Raw genomic sequence first — 17,233 nt, forward strand, 5'->3', positions numbered from 1 at the left:
CGGGAGGAGCGGCGGCGCGCGGGGCCCGGCCAATGAGCGGCGGGCGGGGCGGTGGCGGCGGCGGCGCCGCCAAGATGGAGTCGGTGGCGCTGGTGGCGCCGGTGACGGCGCTGGAGTTCGCGGGGGACGTGCTGCTGGCCGGTGAGCGCGGGGCCGGGGCCGGGGCGGGCGCCGGGGCCGGGGCCGGCGGCAGCTGACGCGGTGTCTCGCAGGCACGGGCCCGGAGGTGGCGGCGTTCCGGCTGAGCGGCGGCGGGCCGGCGGCGGCGGCGGGCCGGCGGAGCGTGCTGCGTGAGGCCAGCGTGCAGGGGCTGCGGGCCGAGCCCGGCCCCGGCCCCGCCGGCGGGGCGGTGGTGCGGGTGGCGGCCTTCGGCGGGCGCTGGCTGGCGGTGCTGGCGGTGCGGCGCGGCGGGCCGGGCGGCGGGGCGCGGCTGGCGGCGTGCGGCGGCGGGGCGGCGCGGGAGCTGGGGGCGCGGGTGTGGGAGGCGCGGTGGGCGGCGGGCGGGCGGCTGGCGCTGGCGCTGGGCGGCGGGGCCGTGGCGCTCTACGAGTGGCGGGGCGGCGGGCGCTGGCTGCGGCGGGCGAGCTGCGGCGGGGCCGGGGCGCTGCGCTGCGCCGCGCTGGCGGGGACGGGCTGGGCGCGGCTGGCGCTGGCGGCCGGCACGGCGGCGGGGCCCGTGGTGGTGTGGCGGGCGGCGGCGGCGGCGGGCCCGCGGCGGCGGCTGCTGGGGCACCGGGGCGCGGTGCTGGCGCTCTGCTACGCGGCGCCGCGGGGGCTGCTGGCCTCCGCCTCCGAGGACCGCAGCGTGCGGCTCTGGGCCGTGGGCGAGCTGGGCGGGGACGGGGAGGACTCCTGCCTGCTGGTGTGCTACGGCCACGGGGCGCGGGTGGCCGCCGTCGCGCTGCGGGGGCCGCGCCCGGTCAGCGCCGGGGAGGACGGCGCCTGCCTGGAGTGGGGCGGCGGCGGCGGCGTGCGGCGGGCGCGGCGCGGGCACCGCGGGGCCCTGCGCGCCCTGGCCCTGCGCCCCGCCGGCGCCTGCCTCGCCACGGGCGGCGACGACGGCGGCGTCCGGCTCTGGCGGCCCCGGCGGGCGGCTCCGGACGCGGCCCCGGCCCCGCCGGCGGCGGCGGCGGCGCTGGGGGCCCCGGGGCGGCCGCGGGCCGTGCTGCTGGCGGGGCCGCGGCGGGTGCTGGCGCTGGGCGAGGCGGGCGGGCTGGCGGCGTACGAGGCGGCGGCGGGGCGCTGGGTGCCGGTGCTGTCCCCCGCCGCCGCCGCCGGGCCCCGCGGGGTGCTGGCGGCCGTCCCCCTGCCCGGCGCGGCCGAGGCGCTCTGCGCCCTGGCCAGCGGCGATGGGCACCTCCTCCTCTTCGCCCTGGGCCGCCCCGGGGCCGCCGCCGGGCTGAGGCTGTTCGAGGGGGCCGTGCGCGGGCTGGGCTGGGCCCCCTGCCCCGGGCTGGCCCCCGACGCTGCCGCCGCCGCCGCCCTCCTGGCCTCCGGGCCCGACGGGGAGATGCTCTGGCTGGACGTCGCCCACCGCCCCGGGCAGGCACCCCGGGTGCAGCTGAGGGGACGCTACCTGCTGCCCCCCTGCAAGCAGCGCTGGCACACCTGCGCGGCCTTCCTGCCCCAGGGAGGGCTTCTGGTCTGCGGGGACCGCCGGGGCTCCCTCCTCCTCTTCCCTTGCAGCAGCTCCCCGGGGCTGGCCGTGGAAAGCACGGGCATCGCTGATGGCGGCACCAACCCAGTCGGCGAGGACTCCGGCAGCGAGTCGGAACCCTCTTGCTTGTCGCGCAAAGGGGCTCTTCCCCTTGAGGCCCCGCTGTCCGTGCTCTTTGGGCTCCACGGGAAGACGGGGGTTACCTCGGTGACCTGCCACGGGGGCTACATTTACAGCACGGGTCGGGACGGCTGCTACCGCCAGCTCCGCCTGCAGGGCCAGCAGCTGGAGGTCCTGCGGAAGCACAGGCCCTGCAAAAGGCTGCAGTGGATCGAGGAGCTGCGCTTCACCCCGGATGGGGACCTGCTCGTGCTGGGCTTTCACGCTGACAACTTTGTGGTGTGGAGCAGCAGGACCGGCGAGAACCTCCACTGCATCCCCTGCGGTGGGGGGCACCGCTCCTGGAGCTACTGCAGCAGCCCCTCGGCTGAGGCCTTCGCCTTCGTTAAGTCCGGGGACGTGATGCTGTACCGCTGCGAGGCCGAGCCCCGCGAGCAGCAGGTGCTCCTGGCGTCCCTGCACGGGCGGGAGATCGCCTGCGTGCGGCACCTGGGGGCGGTGGAGGTGCCCGGCCACGCCGCCCTCAACATCCTCGTCACCGGCAGCGAGGACACCACGGCCTGTGTCCTGGCTCTCAGTGAGCGCTCCCGGGCGGCCGTGCCCCTCGCCCAGCTCAGCGACCACATCTCCAGCGTGAGGGCGCTGGCACTGGCCAGCCCCGCAGGACCCAGCGATGAGGGCTTGTCCGCCCTGCTCTTCTCTGCGGGCGGCCGGGCACAGATGGAGTGCTACCGGCTGCTGTGTGCTGGGGACCCAGCCTCCAAGAGCGCCGTGACCTGCCAGGTCGTCCATGTGGCCTCCCACCGGCTGGATGAGCACTGGGAGCGGAAGAAGCACAGGCACAAGCTCGTGAAGATGGACCCGGAGACGAGGTGATGCTCGGGGACCTCCCGAGGCAGGGTTAGCGGTGACTGCGGTCCGGGAGGGCACTGGGACCTGCGCTGGCCTCCACTGGGACACCCACTCTGCATGGCTGTGGGCTTAGCCGAAGCAGAGGGAGCTGGGGCAGAGGCTTCAGGCGCACGTTCCTGGTGTCCTGTGCCCAGCAGCTGGGCCTCGAGGGGCTTTTGGGGTTAGGGAAAGGCTCGGTCTTTCCTCCTGCCTCCTCTGAGTGCTCAAAGCTGCGTCCCACGCTGCGCTCGGGCTGCTCTGCTGGGCCACCCGCCTCCCCAGGGCCGCAGGTGTCACCGAGGCATAGGTGAGTGTTGCGTGTTTGCTGCAGGTACATGTCCCTCTCAGTCGTGCCCGGGACCAGCTCCGAGCAGCTGCCGACACCCTGGAAGTTCCTGGCTGCTGCCTGCAGCGATGGATCGGTCCGGTGAGGAGCTCTGCCATGGGGCTTGGCAGGGAGAACGGAGCTGGGGCTAGCAGCAGGGGACGGGAGCAGAGCAGGCTCCATGGGGGAGGCTGCTGCTGTGGACGTGGCCGGCCCTGAGCCAGGAGCAGGATGGCGCATGGTGGGAAGCGGGGGCAGAGGCGCCGGGAGACCCTTCTCCTGTGGCCGACTGCCCTCTGCTCCAACGCAGGGTCTTTGGGCTGCTGGAGGCTGCCCGGAAGCTGGTGCTGGTGGCGGAGTCGTTTCACCACCAGCGCTGCGTGCTGAAGGTGGAGGCTTTCCTGCACACGCAGGCAGGAGAGGAGAGGTGAGCCCCGAATGCTGTGCTGCAACCACCGGGGCTCTGGGGACAAGCGTTCGTCCTCGCAGGGATGGCAGCCGGCAGCTCGGCGGGTGGAGGGAAAGGAGAAATCGGTCTGCAGGGACTGTTCTGCCGCTTCCCCGGAATTTGGTGGGGACCCTCGGGGCTGCCTGTCACAGGGCTGCGGCCGGAGGCTCCCTCAACACCTCCCTTCTAGGAGGCACCTCCTGTGCAGCGCAGCCACTGACGGCAGCGTCGCCTTCTGGGACATCACCAGCCCCATCGCAGATGCGACGGATGCCCTGCACCAAGAGGAGGGAGAGATGCAGCCCCTGGGTGGGTGGAGCTGCCGGTGGCTCTGCTCTGCCTCCCGAGGGAGGCCACACTGGTGGCTCCTCTGCTGCTTCCAGCCAAGGTGAGCTTCTCTCTCCTGACCAAGCCTGTTTTCCCAGCCCTGGGCGCCCCGCTGCTCACCGTCGTGGCCCACAGCTGTGGTGTGAACAGCCTCCACGTCCGCAAGACGCCGGAGGGACAGTACCTGGTGGCCAGCGGCAGCGATGACGGCTCCATCCACGTCTGCCTGCTGGAGGTGGCCCTGGACGGGGACGAGGCCGCAGCGGGGACCCGCCTGCGCATCCTGGAGCGGACGGCCAGGCTTTGCGCCCACGCCGCCCACGTGACGGGGATCCGGGTGCTGCGGCCGGACCTGCTGCTCTCTGCCTCTGTGGACCAGCGCCTGACGCTGTGGCACCGGGGCCCGGGCGGGCTGGACGTGGTCAGCACCACCTTCTTCCACGTGCCCGACCTGGCCGAGCTGGACTGCTGGGAGGTGGCGGAGGCCGGGGGGGAGCTGCGGTACTACTGCGTGCTCTGCGGGCAGGGCCTGGAGATGCTGCATGGCGTGGCCCCCCCCGAGCTCCCTCCACCGGAGGCTCCCCAGTAACAGGGCAAGTGTGCGGCACACCCCGCTCCCCACCGGCCCGGGGAGGGCACCCTGCTCTTGTGCGCTGCCCATCGCCACAGCGTCTGTCCCAGCCTGCGTGCTGGTGTGTCCCCTCTTGAAGGGACGGGTGTGCTTGGCTCCTTCGGGGACAGCGCAGCCACGTCTGGGGTGCTGAAGGCTGGTGGTCTCAGGGGAGAGGGCAGATGTGACCCCTTCTGGACAAGCCTGCGGCTTCCCAGGCAGTAAAGCAGGAGTGGGGTCGTCAGCCCACCCTGCCCAGGAGAAGTTCCTCCTCCCCGAGGTGTGAGGCACCCATGTCCAGACTTTCCAGCCCTGGACTCAGAGAGGAACCTGCTCGGGAAGGCGCCGAGCGCTGTGCCTGGCCCTGGAGCTTCAGGGCAGCAGAAGGCCAAGACGGGTCAGGTGCTGGTGCGGCACACGGCAGGCTGCAGCCTCGTGCTCCCTAGGACGTGGCCCAGTGCCACAGCCCTGACCCTGCCATGCTGGGGACTGTGCTGAAATGAGTGGGGACACTGATCCTCCGCGGCAGCACCCCGCAGGGTGAGGGGCAGCAGCCCACACGGGCTGTGCGAGCCTGGGCCCAGCCACCCCCCCCCTCAGAGCAGCCCTTCGGTGCTGCCTCAAGCCGAGTGGGTTGTTCCTGCGCAGCAGCAGGACCCAGCACAATCGGAGCGCAGGGAAGGACAAACAGCTGCACGTGGCCCCAGCCCTGCGTGGGGCAAGGTGCTCTGTTGGGGGTCAGACACACACAGCGTTTGTCCAGCAACAAGTGTATTGGACCCCGGTATTGGGGCCTGGCCCAGGGCCCAACAGGAGCCTTGAGCCTCGGGATCTCCTTGCCAGCATGGAGCAACCTTCAATAAACGGCTTGGAGGGAAGCGAGGTTGGTGCCTGGCTTTGTGTCCCCTGTGCTCGCCAGCACAGCTCGCAGGGTGCCACAGGCATCCTCCTTTCTGCTGGTGTGGATGTGGCGAGCGCACCCACCTACCACGCTGGCCACAGCCACGGGGTGCACGTAGCCAAACCCTCAAAATGTGGCAGCAGGAGGGAAAGCGCCCGTGTGGGGCTGAGGTGTGCCCTGACTCCCTGCCTGACCATCAGGCAGCCCCTCGCCCTGCCAGGGAGGACGGGCCCTGTCCTTCCTCTCGTGGCACGTTGTCCTGGTGCCATCACACCGTAGCACGGCTCTTCAGCGGTGGCTCAGATCTGGCTGAGAGGAGGGAGGTGCAGAGTTGCCAGCGCGCTGTGGAACACATCCCTCACTGCTCCCAGCAGCCGGAGGCGGGCAAACATCTGGTCAAAGAGGTGAGGGAACGGCTCCTGTGGGGAGAAAGGCAGTGACTTGGGGCTGGTGGCCATATTGTCCCTCAACAGAGGCAGTGCTGCCTCTGCATCCTGTGTACGCGTCCTTGAGGGGCTGGTGTGGGGCTGCATCACGCTGCTGGCACCCCGGAGCCCATTCCCCACACGGCTGCCCCACAGCTGCAGTCCAGCCCCGGGAAGGACAGCAGGGCCGCAAGCCTGCAGGCCAGGGACATCTGACTCACCCCCAGGACGTGGACCCGGTTGTAGTAGGAGCTGAAATCCATGCTGAGCTGGATCAGGAACTTGCACACCTGCAAGACAGAGAGCTTCTGCTGGCACGGCAGAGTCTGGCCGCTCTTGGGCCCTTCCCCACCCCAAGCACAGCAGGAGCAGCCCCAGGGGTGTTGCAGTCTCTTCCCTCGGCACCACTCCTGTGTTGCTCACCAGTGGGCAGCACCCTGCCGGCATGTAGCTTTGCCCTGGGCTGGGACTGTTGGAGCAGCACCCATGGGTGCTACAGCACGTGGCACTTACTGTCTCTGTGTTGGCTGTGATCCGGATCCCCTTGGTGGGTGTGGGCAGCTGTGCTGCCTGCTGCAGGACTTCAGGGAAGGGCAGGAGATAGTTGAAGAGCAGGAGCCATTCGCCCTGTGAAAGGATTATTATGTGTGTTGGAGAGGGCCAGATCCCCGTGCGCCAGCAGCATCCATCACTGGAGCTGAGAGCACGCAGGTCCCCGCATTCCCCTTCTCGCACTCGCCTCTTCCCGGAGGCAGGAGAAGTTCAGTTCTGACGCTGGTGGCAGAGGTGGGTACGTGCCTGAAAAGGAGGTGGGAGACTGTTGTTGTGGCCGGAGAAGCCCCTGTGCCTCCAGGGGTGAGGAACAGCCCAGGAGTAGTTGTTAGAGGAGGGTTGCGGGGCTGGTGCTCACCCTGCTCCACAGCCCGCTGGTAGGTGTCGAAGAGCGTGGCCAGCCGCGCACAGTTGTACATCACAAAGGCGCCGCTCTTGGTTCCCTTCGTGGAGATGCTGCCGTCCTCCAGGTCCAGGGTGATCTGAGGGCAGGGAGAAGTCGCAGTCCAGGCTGCTCAGCACAGAGCCGCTCCACTATTCCCACAGCTTGCCTGCCCGGCTCTGTGCAACCGCTGTCCTACCTGACTGCGGTGAGCAGTGCTCAGCATCTCAAACCTGACAGCAGCCACTGTGAGGGTATCGATCACCTCAGTCCAGGCCTCATCTGCGGAGAACGCAGATGGTATCACGCACAACTCACCCCATTCCCATGCCATGTCACCCCCAGCGCCCAGGCACGAACCTCCCCTGGGGCCAAGGGGCTCGGTGGAAGCTGGGGACCACCATACTTCCCCAGCCCTGGCCCCCATCTGCAGGTGCTGCTCTGTGCCAGTGCCTCGCGTGGCATTTAGACGCCTTCCCCCAAGCAAGGTCAGCACCTGGCTCCATGGCGGAGGGGAGAGGGAGCACCGTGCGGGGGAGAGCCCCGCTGGCTGCAGACACAGAGGTGACAGGAGGGGAGACTCATGGGAGCAGCAGCGATGGGGATGAAGCAGCATCCGTGTAGAGCCACAAAGCAAACCCTCACCTTGCGCAAGCTCCCCGTACTTCATCACGGAGGCTTTGTACATCTGGCGCTTTCGGAGCCTGGGAGGAACACAGACACTCACAGCCACCACCCCTGGGCTGAGCTGGCCCCAGAGAGCGCCCCAGGGCTCCCCCAGCCCTTGGGCTGCTCGGGGCATCCCAGCTGCAGCAGCAGCGACCCAGCCAAGCAAAAGCCGTACAAAACCTCCAGGAGCCGGGCAGGGACAGCCACACCACGGCCAGCCCCTTGTGCCGCTGCCTGGAGAGGGCCGCAAGGAAGCTGCTGCACCAGGCACAAGCTCTGCCTTTTGGGTGAGAAAGGGCCACCCCCGCGCCAGGGCCGTCTGCTAATGCATGAAGGCAGGGAGATACCACCCTGCGCCACTGTGGCACCCAGCTCCTGCCGCTGCCTTTCCTCCCGGCAGGGCCCTGGCAGCACTGAGAGGACCAGAAGCAGCGCTGCTGGAGGAGGCCACTGGGACTGGGGAGGGCCCTGTGGCCTCCATTCTGCACCTCCAGTCCTCTCAAAACAGCCCTGAGGCCATGGAAAAGCAGAATGAAGGGACTGCACAGAACTTTCCGTGCGCCACCAGCTCGCTCAGCGCTGCAGCGTGCCTGCCTGGGTGCCCACGGGGCCGGGCAGAGCACAGGGAGCCTTGGCAGGCGAGCAGCGGAGCAGGTGCCTTGCTACACAACAACTTACTGGAAGTACTGGTCTGCCCTGATGGGCGATGAGGGGTTTGTCACCTTCACCGGCCCACAGACAAGGTGTTTCTGAAAGAGAGAGGAGAGGCCGGGGCTGGGGTCAAAGACTGGGAAGCTCCAGTGCAGGAGATGCACCAAAATGCAGTGCAGGAGAACCGGGCTAAAACCAGCTCTGTTCTAGCTGTGTCCCTGCAGTCTTCTCCTGCCCCTCCTTCTTTAGCGCTGAAATCCCGAGGGCAGAGAGGCTGCTCCACCACCTGCGCAGGAGCAGGGAGGGGTCGCCGAGGGAAAGGGAAGCCTCACACGGGGACAAGGCTGGGCCTCAGCATTCGCTGCGGGGATCGAAGGAGGCTGGCTGAGCACAAGGATGCTGGGGGCCACAGTGAGGAGGGTCGGAGGTTCCTCACCTGCAAAGCTGTGTGGGCTCCTGGATCCAAAATCCGCCAGAGCAGATCCAGCTGCTGCTGCTGGAATTCTTCCTCGCAGCTCACCACATGCACGATGCTGCAGCAGCTCCCCTGGCCTCCAGCCTGCGGCAGAGCACAGCAGGGAGCTCAAATGCTATCGCGTGACAGAAGGGAACGACATCTGGAAAGCGAGAGGCAGGCAGCGCTGCAGGGTTACTCACCGTGCACTGCAGAACGGCTTGCTGCAGCTCAGCCAGGGACCGCAGCTTCCCCTCCGTCACTGAAAGCAGGAAGGACATTGAGAGCAGGACACGAGGGTTGGCCATCCCCCGCCATCCTGCACCGTCAGGTCTGCACCAGGCTGCCTGTGCTTCTGGCTCAAACCAGACTGAAGGGCAGTAAGAGGAGAAGGCAATTTGGATCTAAACCCCCCCTTATTTTCTGTAAAAACAATTGGAAAAAAAGAAAATGGTCCTGTTTGCAGCCGTTCGCCCCCCCGCTGTCACACTAGAGCTGCTGGACACCTGAGGCTCACCGAGAAGGACATCTAGATTGGGGTCATAGCCCGCCAAGCCCTGCTGCTCCACGAAGCTCCTCAAGTGCACTTTACAGATGGCATCCTCAGGCAGCGCGGCTGCGCCCGGCCCCTGCTCACAGGCTGTGCTGCAGGGGGACCGGCCGAGCGCTCGCTTCAAGGCCGCGACGGCGTCGGGGAGGGCCGAACCACCGGAGCCGGAGGGCCAGTCGACGCGGAGCTGCCGCAGGACCTCCCGGCTCCCCTCCTCGGCGAGGGCAGGCACCAGGCGGACGCCGACCCTGCGGGAGAGGGAGAGGCGGGCGCTGGCAGCTCGGGGCCGGGCGGCGGGGCGGGGGCGAGGCACGGCACTCACCCCTGGGCGCGCAGCAGCTGGGCCAGGTGGTCGGCCAGCAGGAGGGGGCGGAGGTGGCGGGGCCGCAGGGCGGCAGGGCCGCGCAGGGCCGGGCAGTGCAGCACGGCCCACCCCGCCGGGGCCGGGGCCGGGGCCGGGGCCGGGGCGGGCAGGGGCCCCAGCAGGCGCCGGAAGGCCTCGGGGCGCCGCACCTGCACGGCCAGCCCCGCCGGCGTCTCCTGGCAGCCCCGCACCGCCAGCACCCCTGGGCCTCCCAATGACGTCACGCCCGCCACGACGTCAGGAGGCACCTGCGGGGCGAGAAGGCGAGGAGTCAGGCCCCTGCCCGCACGTGGCCTGGCGCAGGCCCCGCCCCCTCCGCGCTGGCCCCGCCCCCAGCCGCGGCCTACCTGCCCCCCGGGGAAGGCGGCGCTCAGCGCGGCCCGCGGCGCCAGGAAGTCCCGGTGCCGCAGGTTGCGGGCGCCGCTCTCCTTCACCCAGAGCGCGGCGGGCCGCCCCAGCGCCCCGTTCAGCGCCTGCAGCGTCGCCGCCACCCCCGGCCGGCTCTCGCCCGTCTCCATGGGCGCCCGGCCGCCGCTTCCGCCGGTGCGGACCGGAAGTGACATCACCGGCCCGCTCGCCCTCCCGGGTTCTCGCAGGCGGTGGGCGGCCGCCATCTTGGGCGCGGCGCGCAGCGCTCCCGGGCGGCCATCTTGGGCGCGGGCGGGTCGGACGGGGCAGGGCGGCCATCTTGGGGTAACGGGCGCGGGGCCGCCATGATGTGCGTGGCTGGCAGCGCAGGGCCGCCATGATGGGAGTGGCGGGCCGGGGTGCCCGGCGCCAGGGGAGCGCGGCGGCGCTCGGCGGGCCGGGGAGAAGCGGCCGGGGCCAGGGGCCGGCGGGGGTGCGTGCCCAGACACCGCCACCCTCCGCCCCAGCCCCTCGCAGGCCCCCGCACAGTCTCACCCCAGCGTGGCCGGGCCGCGGCAGGGCCAGTGGTGGCACCCCGAGGGGAGGCCACGGGGCCATCGCCGGCAGGGCCGAGTGCAGGCTGCTGGGGCTCCCCCACACCCCTGGGCTGGGGACCAGGGGCGGCTCCAGCCCGGAGAGGACGGGGCACAGGTCCCCGGCCCCTTCAGGGCTGCTCCTGCCTGTCCCCAGGCACTGGGTGGGGGGGCCAGAACCGAAACCACCGGCAACCGAGCGGAAGCCGGAGCGCCAGAGGCTGTGCCGGGGTTAGACAGGCCCAGGCGGCCGCCGCCACTGCGGAGGGAACGGGCTGCCCGGGGCTGTAAGGGCAGCCGAGCCGCCGGCATGGCAGAGCCCAGCTGCAAGGCCCAGGCTGTCCCCGGGCTGCTGGGGGCTGCGGGGCAGCGAGGGGCCCTGGGAGCAGGTTTGGCAGCCCTGGGCAGTGGCGGGCCGGTGGTTTTGGCTGGACCAGAGGGTGTAAGGCAGGCCCTGGCTGCGGGCACAGCGTGACTGGCAGACCCAGGCTTGCCAGTTCAGCCTCGCCACCCGCGAGGTCCCCACGGCTTGGCCAGGGGTGCGACAAGACGGTCGAGGAGCATCATCGGCACCTGCAAGGTGCAGTTCGCCACTGCAGCTGGGCTCTGCGCAGCGAAGGGCAATGAGCAGCTATGGCTGCACGCCCTGCCGTGCCCTCCTCTGAGCCTGCTCGCTGCCCCAGCTCCGGCTGCTCCGGCTGCTCCGCTGGCCCCAGCGGGAAGGATGGATGCCAGGAGCTGCCCTGCTGCCCAGCGCATTAGCAAAGTGTCCCGCCCATCAGCCCTGGGAGGAGGGAGGTGGAAACGATTAGATCGCGCCATCGCGGTCTTGATTACATCTGCAGAGCTGAGCTCCTCCACGGCGGTGGCGTCTCGAGTGCAGATTTGCAAGAGCGGAGGGCCCGCGCCGCTGCACGGCTTCCTGAACCGTGCGGGCAGGCAGCGGGGGCTATTGCTCCCCTGCGGGGCTGCTGTCGAAGCCAGCTCTGATCTGGGGACAGGGACAAGGGCCCAGCACGCCCCCAGCCCTGTGCCACCGAGCCTGCTCGGTGGGGAGCGGGTACCCAGGAAGCGCCGAACCCCCCGCTGCGGCAGCAGGGAGCACGTGTCCCCGGGGAGCTGGGGACTTCCCTCCCTGCCCTTCCCTTCCTGCGCTCCCCACGAGGCCGGGGAAGGAGGGGGCCGCTCTGCCCGCAGGGCCCAAACCGGTTCCTCCTGGGCTTGTGCGCGCGGGGGGGCCGGGGCGAGGGCAGATCCTGGCAGCGTGGCCGGTTGCGTGGGCTCCGCCGGGAACGCAGCGACTCGTTTTGGGGCTCCACGGGCAGCTCTGAAGCCCCGGGGCTGCAGCCCACGGCCAGCGTGAACCCACAGGCCCAGGGCAGGAGTGGGGACGTGTCCCCCGGCTGGGGGGGCGGCTGCGTGTGTCCCCCCCCGGCAGCGCGGGGCCGTGCCGCGGTGGGGTGCTCCCTGCACCACCCACAGCCAAGAGGTGATCTGAGAATCGCTGCTCACACCAGACCAACTGCTGACTGTCCGCAGGGCAGGAGCCACCCGGGACCCCTGCCCGGCCGGCCGGGGGGGACACACCGGCACGGGCTGGGACCACATTCGGATCTTGTGTCGCTGCTCGGGGTGGGGTCCAGGCTGGATGCGTCCCCATCCCGAGCGCTGGGGGTCCCCACATGCAGCCCACGTGAGGCCTGGCAGCATGGCGGCCTGGGGGGTGGCTCTCGGAGGCGCCGAAAGAGCTTTGGACAGACACGACATCCCCGATGGCTCTCTGGCTGCCCGCTCAGCGGGAGTGATCGTGTCATTCCAAAGCCGTCTCTCTCCAGGGGACAGATCCTGCCCGGGCACCGCTCACCCCTGCCGGCACTGGGGGGCCGTGGGGGGCCACCGAGAGCCTGGCGTGGGCCGGCGGCAGCAGGAAGCTCACGCAGCATCTCATGACCTGTGCTGCCCCGGCGCAGGTGACTACATCCACGCTGTGGCCAGCAGCCCGGGCCGCCACTCGGCACGCTCACCCCGGCGGTTAGTCCCCAGGAAGCGAGCTGCTATTTTTAGCCGTCAGGGGCATGAGACTGCCGGAGAGGCCCCAGCTCCGGCGCTGGGGGCTGAGCCGCGAGGCTGGGCACCGGTGATCCCCCACCCCGACACCCCCATTCTGCCAGCGTGGCCCCCACGCGCTGCCCCGGCCCCACGGAGGGGTTGGAGCGGGGCAAGCGGCTCTCGCCCGGTGCCCGGCCTGGCGTGGGGCGGCGGCGGGCAGCGGGGTGGGGGACGCGTGGGGCGAAGCGGGGGCGGGAGCGCGGGTAACGAAACCCCAGGGCAGCTGGGCGCAGCGGGGACAGCTGCTTTTGGGATTCCGTTGCCCGCACCGGCGCCGCGGAGGGACGGGCACGGGGGCCACCGCCACGCCACCCCGACTCCGGGGCGGCCGGCTGGCCGAGGGGGGGAGAGGGCAACTTACCGCCAGGGACCGGGGCGGAGGAGCTGCGTGGGAGCGGCAGCCGGGCCGGTTGCGGCCAGGGGTGCCGGCAGAGGCCGGGGTTGTGCCGCGGGCTCCCCCCGCACCGTGGCCCCCCCCCCCCCCCCGCACCGTGGGCCGGGTGCCAAGGGGAGGGCGGCGCGGCCGAGCCAAAAGGAAACAGCTCCGAACAAAGCCCCGGTGGGGCTGGAGCATCTGGTGCCAGCCCGGCAGCCCCCGGCGGGGCCCGGAAACCCGAGCCGTCCCCGAGGGAGGGCACCCGCCCCGGCACCTGCGCCCGCCGGCGGCACGGCCCGGCCCGGTAGGGCCCGGCCCGGCCCGGCCGCCGCCGCTGCCAGCGCCTCCCGCGCTCTGCCGCCCGGCCCCGGCCCTCGGGCACCCGCCACGAGGGAAGTGAAACCGTGCGGGGAACCCCACCGGCTGCACGCGGTGCTCACGCGGTGCTCGCCAAGGGGCACCCGGCACCCTGCCGTTGACCGAGGGTGCCCGTCCGCGGGGTGCTGGGCATTCCCGACGCCTCCCCGCCCCACCCCGGCACGGCACGGCACGGTGGCGGGAAAGGTCCCGTGGCCGACGCCGGGGAGCTTCCCGGTAACCCCCCGCGGTGTCGGGGCTCTGGCTGGCCCCGGGTGGGTGGCACAGGGTGGGGGGACGTGGGTCCCCAGCCCCAGGGCACCCGCCTGAGCCCCCCAGGCCCCTGCCACCCGCTGCCACCGGCCCCACCGAGTGCGGCGCGGAGGAGAGGGGGAAGAGGAGCCCGGCAGCCCGCGGCGCCCGGGGCAGGGAACGCGCGGCGGCGGTCCGGGGGGGCTCAGCCCCGGCTGGCAGCAGCCGCCCCGCAGCGGGGCACACCGTGCCGGGGCCGCAGGGTCCGGGCAGAGCCGGGCCGGGGGGGGCGCAGCAGGGCGGCCGGGGAGCCGTGCCGAGCCCGGGGCGGCCCCGGGGCACCGGCGGGGCCAGGCCGGGGGCCGGGGGCCGGGCGCGGGGCCAGCCGGGCGCCCGCCCCGCGGATGCGGGACGGGAGCGCAGCCGAGCCCCGGTCCCGCTCCCTCCCGCCGCCCGGCCCGGCCGCCCCGCGGGGTGGCGGGGACCCGGGACCGGGAGCCGCCCGCTCCCCTCTCACCTCCGGCCCCGCAGCCTCCGGCGCAGCAGCCCGGGCCGGTCCGCGGCCCTCCCGTTACGGCGGGGATCGGGGCGCCCCGGGCGGGACGCCCCCCGCGCCGCCGGGGCAGGGCCGGGGCAGCGCAGCCCGCGGTACTCTCGGCGCCCCGCACCCGCCGTGCCGCTCCCCGCCCCGCCGCCGCTTTCGGTTTCGCTCCGGCGCCGGCCGCAGCCCGCCCCGGGCGCGCCAGGTCGGGGCGGGCCCGGGCCCGGGGAGGGGGTGGTGGGGGTGGGTGTGTCCCTCCCGCCGCCCCCCCCGGCAGGAGGTGGGAGCCCCGGGGGAGCCCGGGCCGGCCCCGCTCCCGCCCCCGCCCCCGGTGCCGCTGTCCCAGCCCGGTCAGCGGCGCCGGCGGCGGCCGCCAGGGGGCGCGAGCGGGGCGGGGCGGGGCGCGGCCGGGGGGCGGGGCCGCTCTGCGCTTCCGGTGGCGGCGCGGCCATGGCGGTGGCGGCGCTGCGGCTGCTGGGCCCGGCGGCACGGCGGGCCGCGGGCGGGTACGGGTACGGGCACCGGCACCGGCACCGGGGCCATGGCTGTCACCCCGGCGCTGGGCGGGGGAGATGGCTGTGTGGACCTAGGGGCGGCGGCCGTGGGCCTGGCGGGGGGTAGCTGTGGGATGTGCCCGTGGGGCGGCTGTGGGGCTCGCTGTGGAGCTGCCGGCGGGTAGCTGTGGGGTGTCCGTGGGGCTGGCCGTGGGGCTGGCTGTGGAGCTGCCGGCGGGTAGCTATGGGGTGGCCGTGGGGCTGGCCGTGGGGCTCGCTGTGGAGCTGCCGGCGGGTAGCTATGGGCTGGCCGTGGGGCGGCTGTAGGGATCGCTGTGGGGCTGCCGGCAGGTAGCTGTGGGGTGGCCGTGGGGCTCGCCGTGGGCCCCACGTGTCCGAGCCGCTCCCCGTCCCCACAGCGTGCCGTGCCGGGCTCACCGCCTCACACCGGCGGACGACGAGCTCTACCAGCGGACGCGGGTAACGGTGCTGGAGCCGGAGTCCCCCAGCACCATGTTCATCGAGGGCTACACCAGCCGCGGCTTCACCATCAGCGGGGACCTGGTGGTGGGGCCCTGCGCCATCCTGCCCCGCGCCATCCTCCAGTGGAACGTGAGTGCCCGCCGGTGGGGCGGGGGCTGCTTGGCCCCCACCCAGGCTGTGGGCGAGCGCCCCGGGGGGTCTGCCCCGCTCAGTGCCCTCGGTGTCCCCGCAGGTTGGCTCCTACAGGGACATCTCGCATGAGAGTCTGTCGCTATTCCGGCTGCTGGAGCCCCAGATAGGTAGGTGGGGCGGCTGGGGCCCTGCGCTGTCACAGCCTGACCGAGCTGGCTCCTGAGCTGTGCCGGGCTGCCGGCGTCCGGTTGCCCCTTGGGGCCAGCACAGCTCTTCCCCAGCCCACCCCACAGTGCCCTGCCGGCATTTTGGGGGAAGGGGCTGCTCTCTGGCATCCTTCTGCTCTGCCACAGCAGCTGGAGGGGCACAGCAGGGCTGGCTCCCCCCTCATTTGGGCTCCTGTAGGGGTCCTGTGGGGCTGCTGGTCCCTGCAGGGAGGGCAGGTCGGGGCCATGGCAGCCCGAGTGCAGCCCTGCCCACCCTTGCCTGCGGTCGTGTCCTGGTTGCAGAGATCCTGGTGCTGGGCACAGGAGACAGGGTGGAGCGGCTCCACCCCACCGTGCTGAAGCAGATGCGGGAGTGCGGGATCGCTGTGGAGGTGCAGGACACGGTGAGGAGGGAGGGGCGTGCGCAGGCAGCACTCCAGTGAAGGGGAGGGTGGTGGCCACTGGGAGTCCTCCCCAGGCCTCTGCCTGCCCGAGGACGGGCAGGAGGGAGAGGGTTGTGTGCCCCATGGGGAAGGGCTGCATCTCCTGCCCGAGACCTGGGGCTTCACTCCCTTTTCTGTCTCACAGCCAAATGCGTGCGCAACCTTCAACTTCCTAACAAGTGAAAAGCGTGTGGCAGCTGCTGGGCTCATCCCTCCACGGGGCACCTACATGGGGATATAGGCGCTGCCTGCCACGGACTGAGCAGCTCTTCCTCTTCCCTGCCTGGAGCCTCCAACCTCACCACTCCAGGTGGAGAAACGCTTTGGACTGAACTGTCGGAGCCCGGCTGTGGCTGGGTGGTGGCTCTCTGCACGCAGGAGGGTGTTGTGAAATGCATGGACTCAGCTCTGCCCCGAAGTCCCTGGCTTCCCGGCCGCCTTGCCCAGTGCTGGGCTGGGGGCTGCGGGGCACGGCGCGAGGCCCGAGCGTTGCCGGCAGCACCGCGCCCGCAGCCCTGCTGCTCTGCCTTGGCAGCAGGAAGCCATTGCCCTGAGGCGGGGTGGAGGCTGGCAGGGTGAGCTGCACACCCCTGGGCACATTTGGGGCTCCAGAAGGAAAATATACGTAAATTGGACGTGCGAGGCAATTGCGTGTCGGTTAGCGCGCAGCAGAGCGAGGCTGTAACACACCGTCAGGCTGCGCGTGCTTGCCGCCCCTTGGGGGGCTGCGTGCTTGGGGGGCTGTGGGTCGGCCACCAGCAGCTCCCTGGGCACGGCCAGCAGCGGCAACTGGTGCGTCCCAGCTGGCGCTGTCCTGCCCCGGGCTCTCCTGGGGGGTATTGCACCCCCGCACAGCGCCCGTGTCCCTTGGGAAGCCTGGGGCTGCGGTGGGTGCTGGCTCGGCACTGGGTGCTGCACCCCGTCTCCCTGCAGGCTCGGCTCCAGCAGGGGACACAGAGGGGGTCACTGCGTGTGTGTCCCCATCTTGCACCGGCTCATGGTTGTGGACGCCACCCCTGGGGATGGGGTAGGGGGTACGCGTACCCAATCGCAGCTCCGTTCCCCAAACCCTGCCACCTCCGTGGGCCCAAGGAGGGGGAACGTGGCTGCGGTCCCTGGCCTTCAGGCAGACCGTGGGCTAGCTTTGCTTCATGAGCCAGCTGCGTTAGTGAATGTTTGACACTGACACAATTGCATTGTAATTCAAGGCTCTCATTTTAGCATGTGTAAATCTAATTTGACATTGCCATTTTTTTTTTGAAGGAGTGACATTTGCATGTGTTGGGGGAGCTGATACACACATAAAATACCTTTGGCACCTGGTGTTGCAAGCACAGGTAACCTGGCTGTGCAGGGGCAGTTTGCACTGGTCAGGCATGCAGAAACGCAAACCCCGGCTCCTTTATGAGCCTGTGAGCTCTTAGTTGTGCCCTTCCAAGTTCCTTGTCCACACGCCTTCTGGCAAACAAACAGTACGTGAAGCTGGTGTCAGTGATCTGCACCACCTGCACCGACCAGCCCAAGGGGGTGCAGCTGCTGGGGCAACGTGGGGACAAGCATCTGGGGGTTGTGG

General features: G+C 71.2%; 3 protein-coding genes across 7 annotated transcripts; 2 read left to right on the forward strand and 1 right to left on the reverse strand.

Moving 5' to 3' along the window:
- The first annotated feature begins 17 nt into the window (after window positions 1-17).
- Window positions 18-5,256, forward strand: WDR6 (WD repeat domain 6). The gene is made up of 6 exons (XM_072875534.1): window positions 18-141; window positions 213-2,649; window positions 3,000-3,095; window positions 3,304-3,420; window positions 3,632-3,750; window positions 3,867-5,256. The coding sequence occupies exons 1-6, from the start codon at window positions 33-35 to the stop codon at window positions 4,355-4,357; spliced, it is 3,369 nt and encodes a 1,122-aa protein (XP_072731635.1). The 5' UTR covers window positions 18-32; the 3' UTR covers window positions 4,358-5,256.
- DALRD3 (DALR anticodon binding domain containing 3) lies at window positions 5,133-9,955 on the reverse strand. 3 transcript variants are annotated; one of them, XM_072875542.1, is made up of 13 exons: window positions 9,674-9,955; window positions 9,285-9,574; window positions 8,930-9,210; window positions 8,616-8,674; window positions 8,395-8,517; window positions 7,986-8,056; window positions 7,284-7,342; window positions 6,838-6,920; window positions 6,615-6,738; window positions 6,444-6,502; window positions 6,218-6,331; window positions 5,926-5,994; window positions 5,133-5,698 (listed from the first exon to the last, which is right to left on the reverse strand). In XM_072875542.1, the coding sequence occupies exons 1-13, from the start codon at window positions 9,938-9,940 to the stop codon at window positions 5,579-5,581; spliced, it is 1,719 nt and encodes a 572-aa protein (XP_072731643.1). In that variant the 5' UTR covers window positions 9,941-9,955; the 3' UTR covers window positions 5,133-5,578. The 3 variants fall into 3 exon arrangements, 2 of the variants coding, with proteins under 2 accessions (XP_072731643.1, XP_072731642.1); XM_072875541.1 differs by having other exon boundaries at window positions 8,616-8,782; XR_012044520.1 differs by lacking the exons at window positions 5,133-5,698; window positions 6,838-6,920 and having other exon boundaries at window positions 8,616-8,782.
- A 3,243-nt stretch (window positions 9,956-13,198) lies between these two features.
- NDUFAF3 (NADH:ubiquinone oxidoreductase complex assembly factor 3) lies at window positions 13,199-16,983 on the forward strand. Of its 3 annotated transcripts, none has more exons than XM_072875551.1 (5): window positions 13,199-13,346; window positions 14,816-15,008; window positions 15,112-15,178; window positions 15,521-15,621; window positions 15,806-16,983. In XM_072875551.1, exons 2-5 carry the CDS (start codon window positions 14,910-14,912, stop codon window positions 15,899-15,901), a joined length of 363 nt encoding a protein of 120 aa, XP_072731652.1. In that variant the 5' UTR covers window positions 13,199-13,346; window positions 14,816-14,909; the 3' UTR covers window positions 15,902-16,983. The 3 variants fall into 3 exon arrangements, with proteins under 3 accessions (XP_072731652.1, XP_072731651.1, XP_072731650.1); XM_072875550.1 differs by lacking the exon at window positions 13,199-13,346 and adding an exon at window positions 14,321-14,408; XM_072875549.1 differs by lacking the exon at window positions 13,199-13,346 and adding an exon at window positions 14,327-14,414.
- The last annotated feature ends 250 nt before the right edge of the window (window positions 16,984-17,233 follow it).

Source organism: Ciconia boyciana, chromosome 11 (genome assembly GCF_034638445.1).
Source record: "Ciconia boyciana chromosome 11, ASM3463844v1, whole genome shotgun sequence".
Lineage (NCBI taxonomy): Eukaryota > Metazoa > Chordata > Aves > Ciconiiformes > Ciconiidae > Ciconia > Ciconia boyciana.

Excerpts from the sequence above, each read along its gene's own strand:
- NDUFAF3 (XM_072875549.1), top strand. The coding sequence starts at position 14,353 with ATGGCGGTGGCGGCGCTGCGGCTGCTGGGCCCGGCGGCACGGCGGGCC. Across the intron at positions 14,415-14,815 it reads CGGGCCGCGGGCGGGTACGG|CGTGCCGTGCCGGGCTCACC; the intron begins GTACGGGCACCG and ends CCGTCCCCACAG. Across the intron at positions 15,622-15,805 it reads CTGTGGAGGTGCAGGACACG|CCAAATGCGTGCGCAACCTT; the intron begins GTGAGGAGGGAG and ends TCTGTCTCACAG.
- WDR6 (XM_072875534.1), top strand. The coding sequence starts at position 33 with ATGAGCGGCGGGCGGGGCGGTGGCGGCGGCGGCGCCGCCAAGATGGAG. Across the intron at positions 2,650-2,999 it reads AAGATGGACCCGGAGACGAG|GTACATGTCCCTCTCAGTCG; the intron begins GTGATGCTCGGG and ends TGTTTGCTGCAG. Across the intron at positions 3,096-3,303 it reads TGCAGCGATGGATCGGTCCG|GGTCTTTGGGCTGCTGGAGG; the intron begins GTGAGGAGCTCT and ends GCTCCAACGCAG.
- DALRD3 (XM_072875541.1), bottom strand. The coding sequence starts at position 9,940 with ATGGCGGCCGCCCACCGCCTGCGAGAACCCGGGAGGGCGAGCGGGCCG. Across the intron at positions 8,783-8,929 it reads CAATCTAGATGTCCTTCTCG|TCTGGTTTGAGCCAGAAGCA; the intron begins GTGAGCCTCAGG and ends ACTGCCCTTCAG. Across the intron at positions 6,921-7,283 it reads GTACGGGGAGCTTGCGCAAG|ATGAGGCCTGGACTGAGGTG; the intron begins GTGAGGGTTTGC and ends CGTTCTCCGCAG.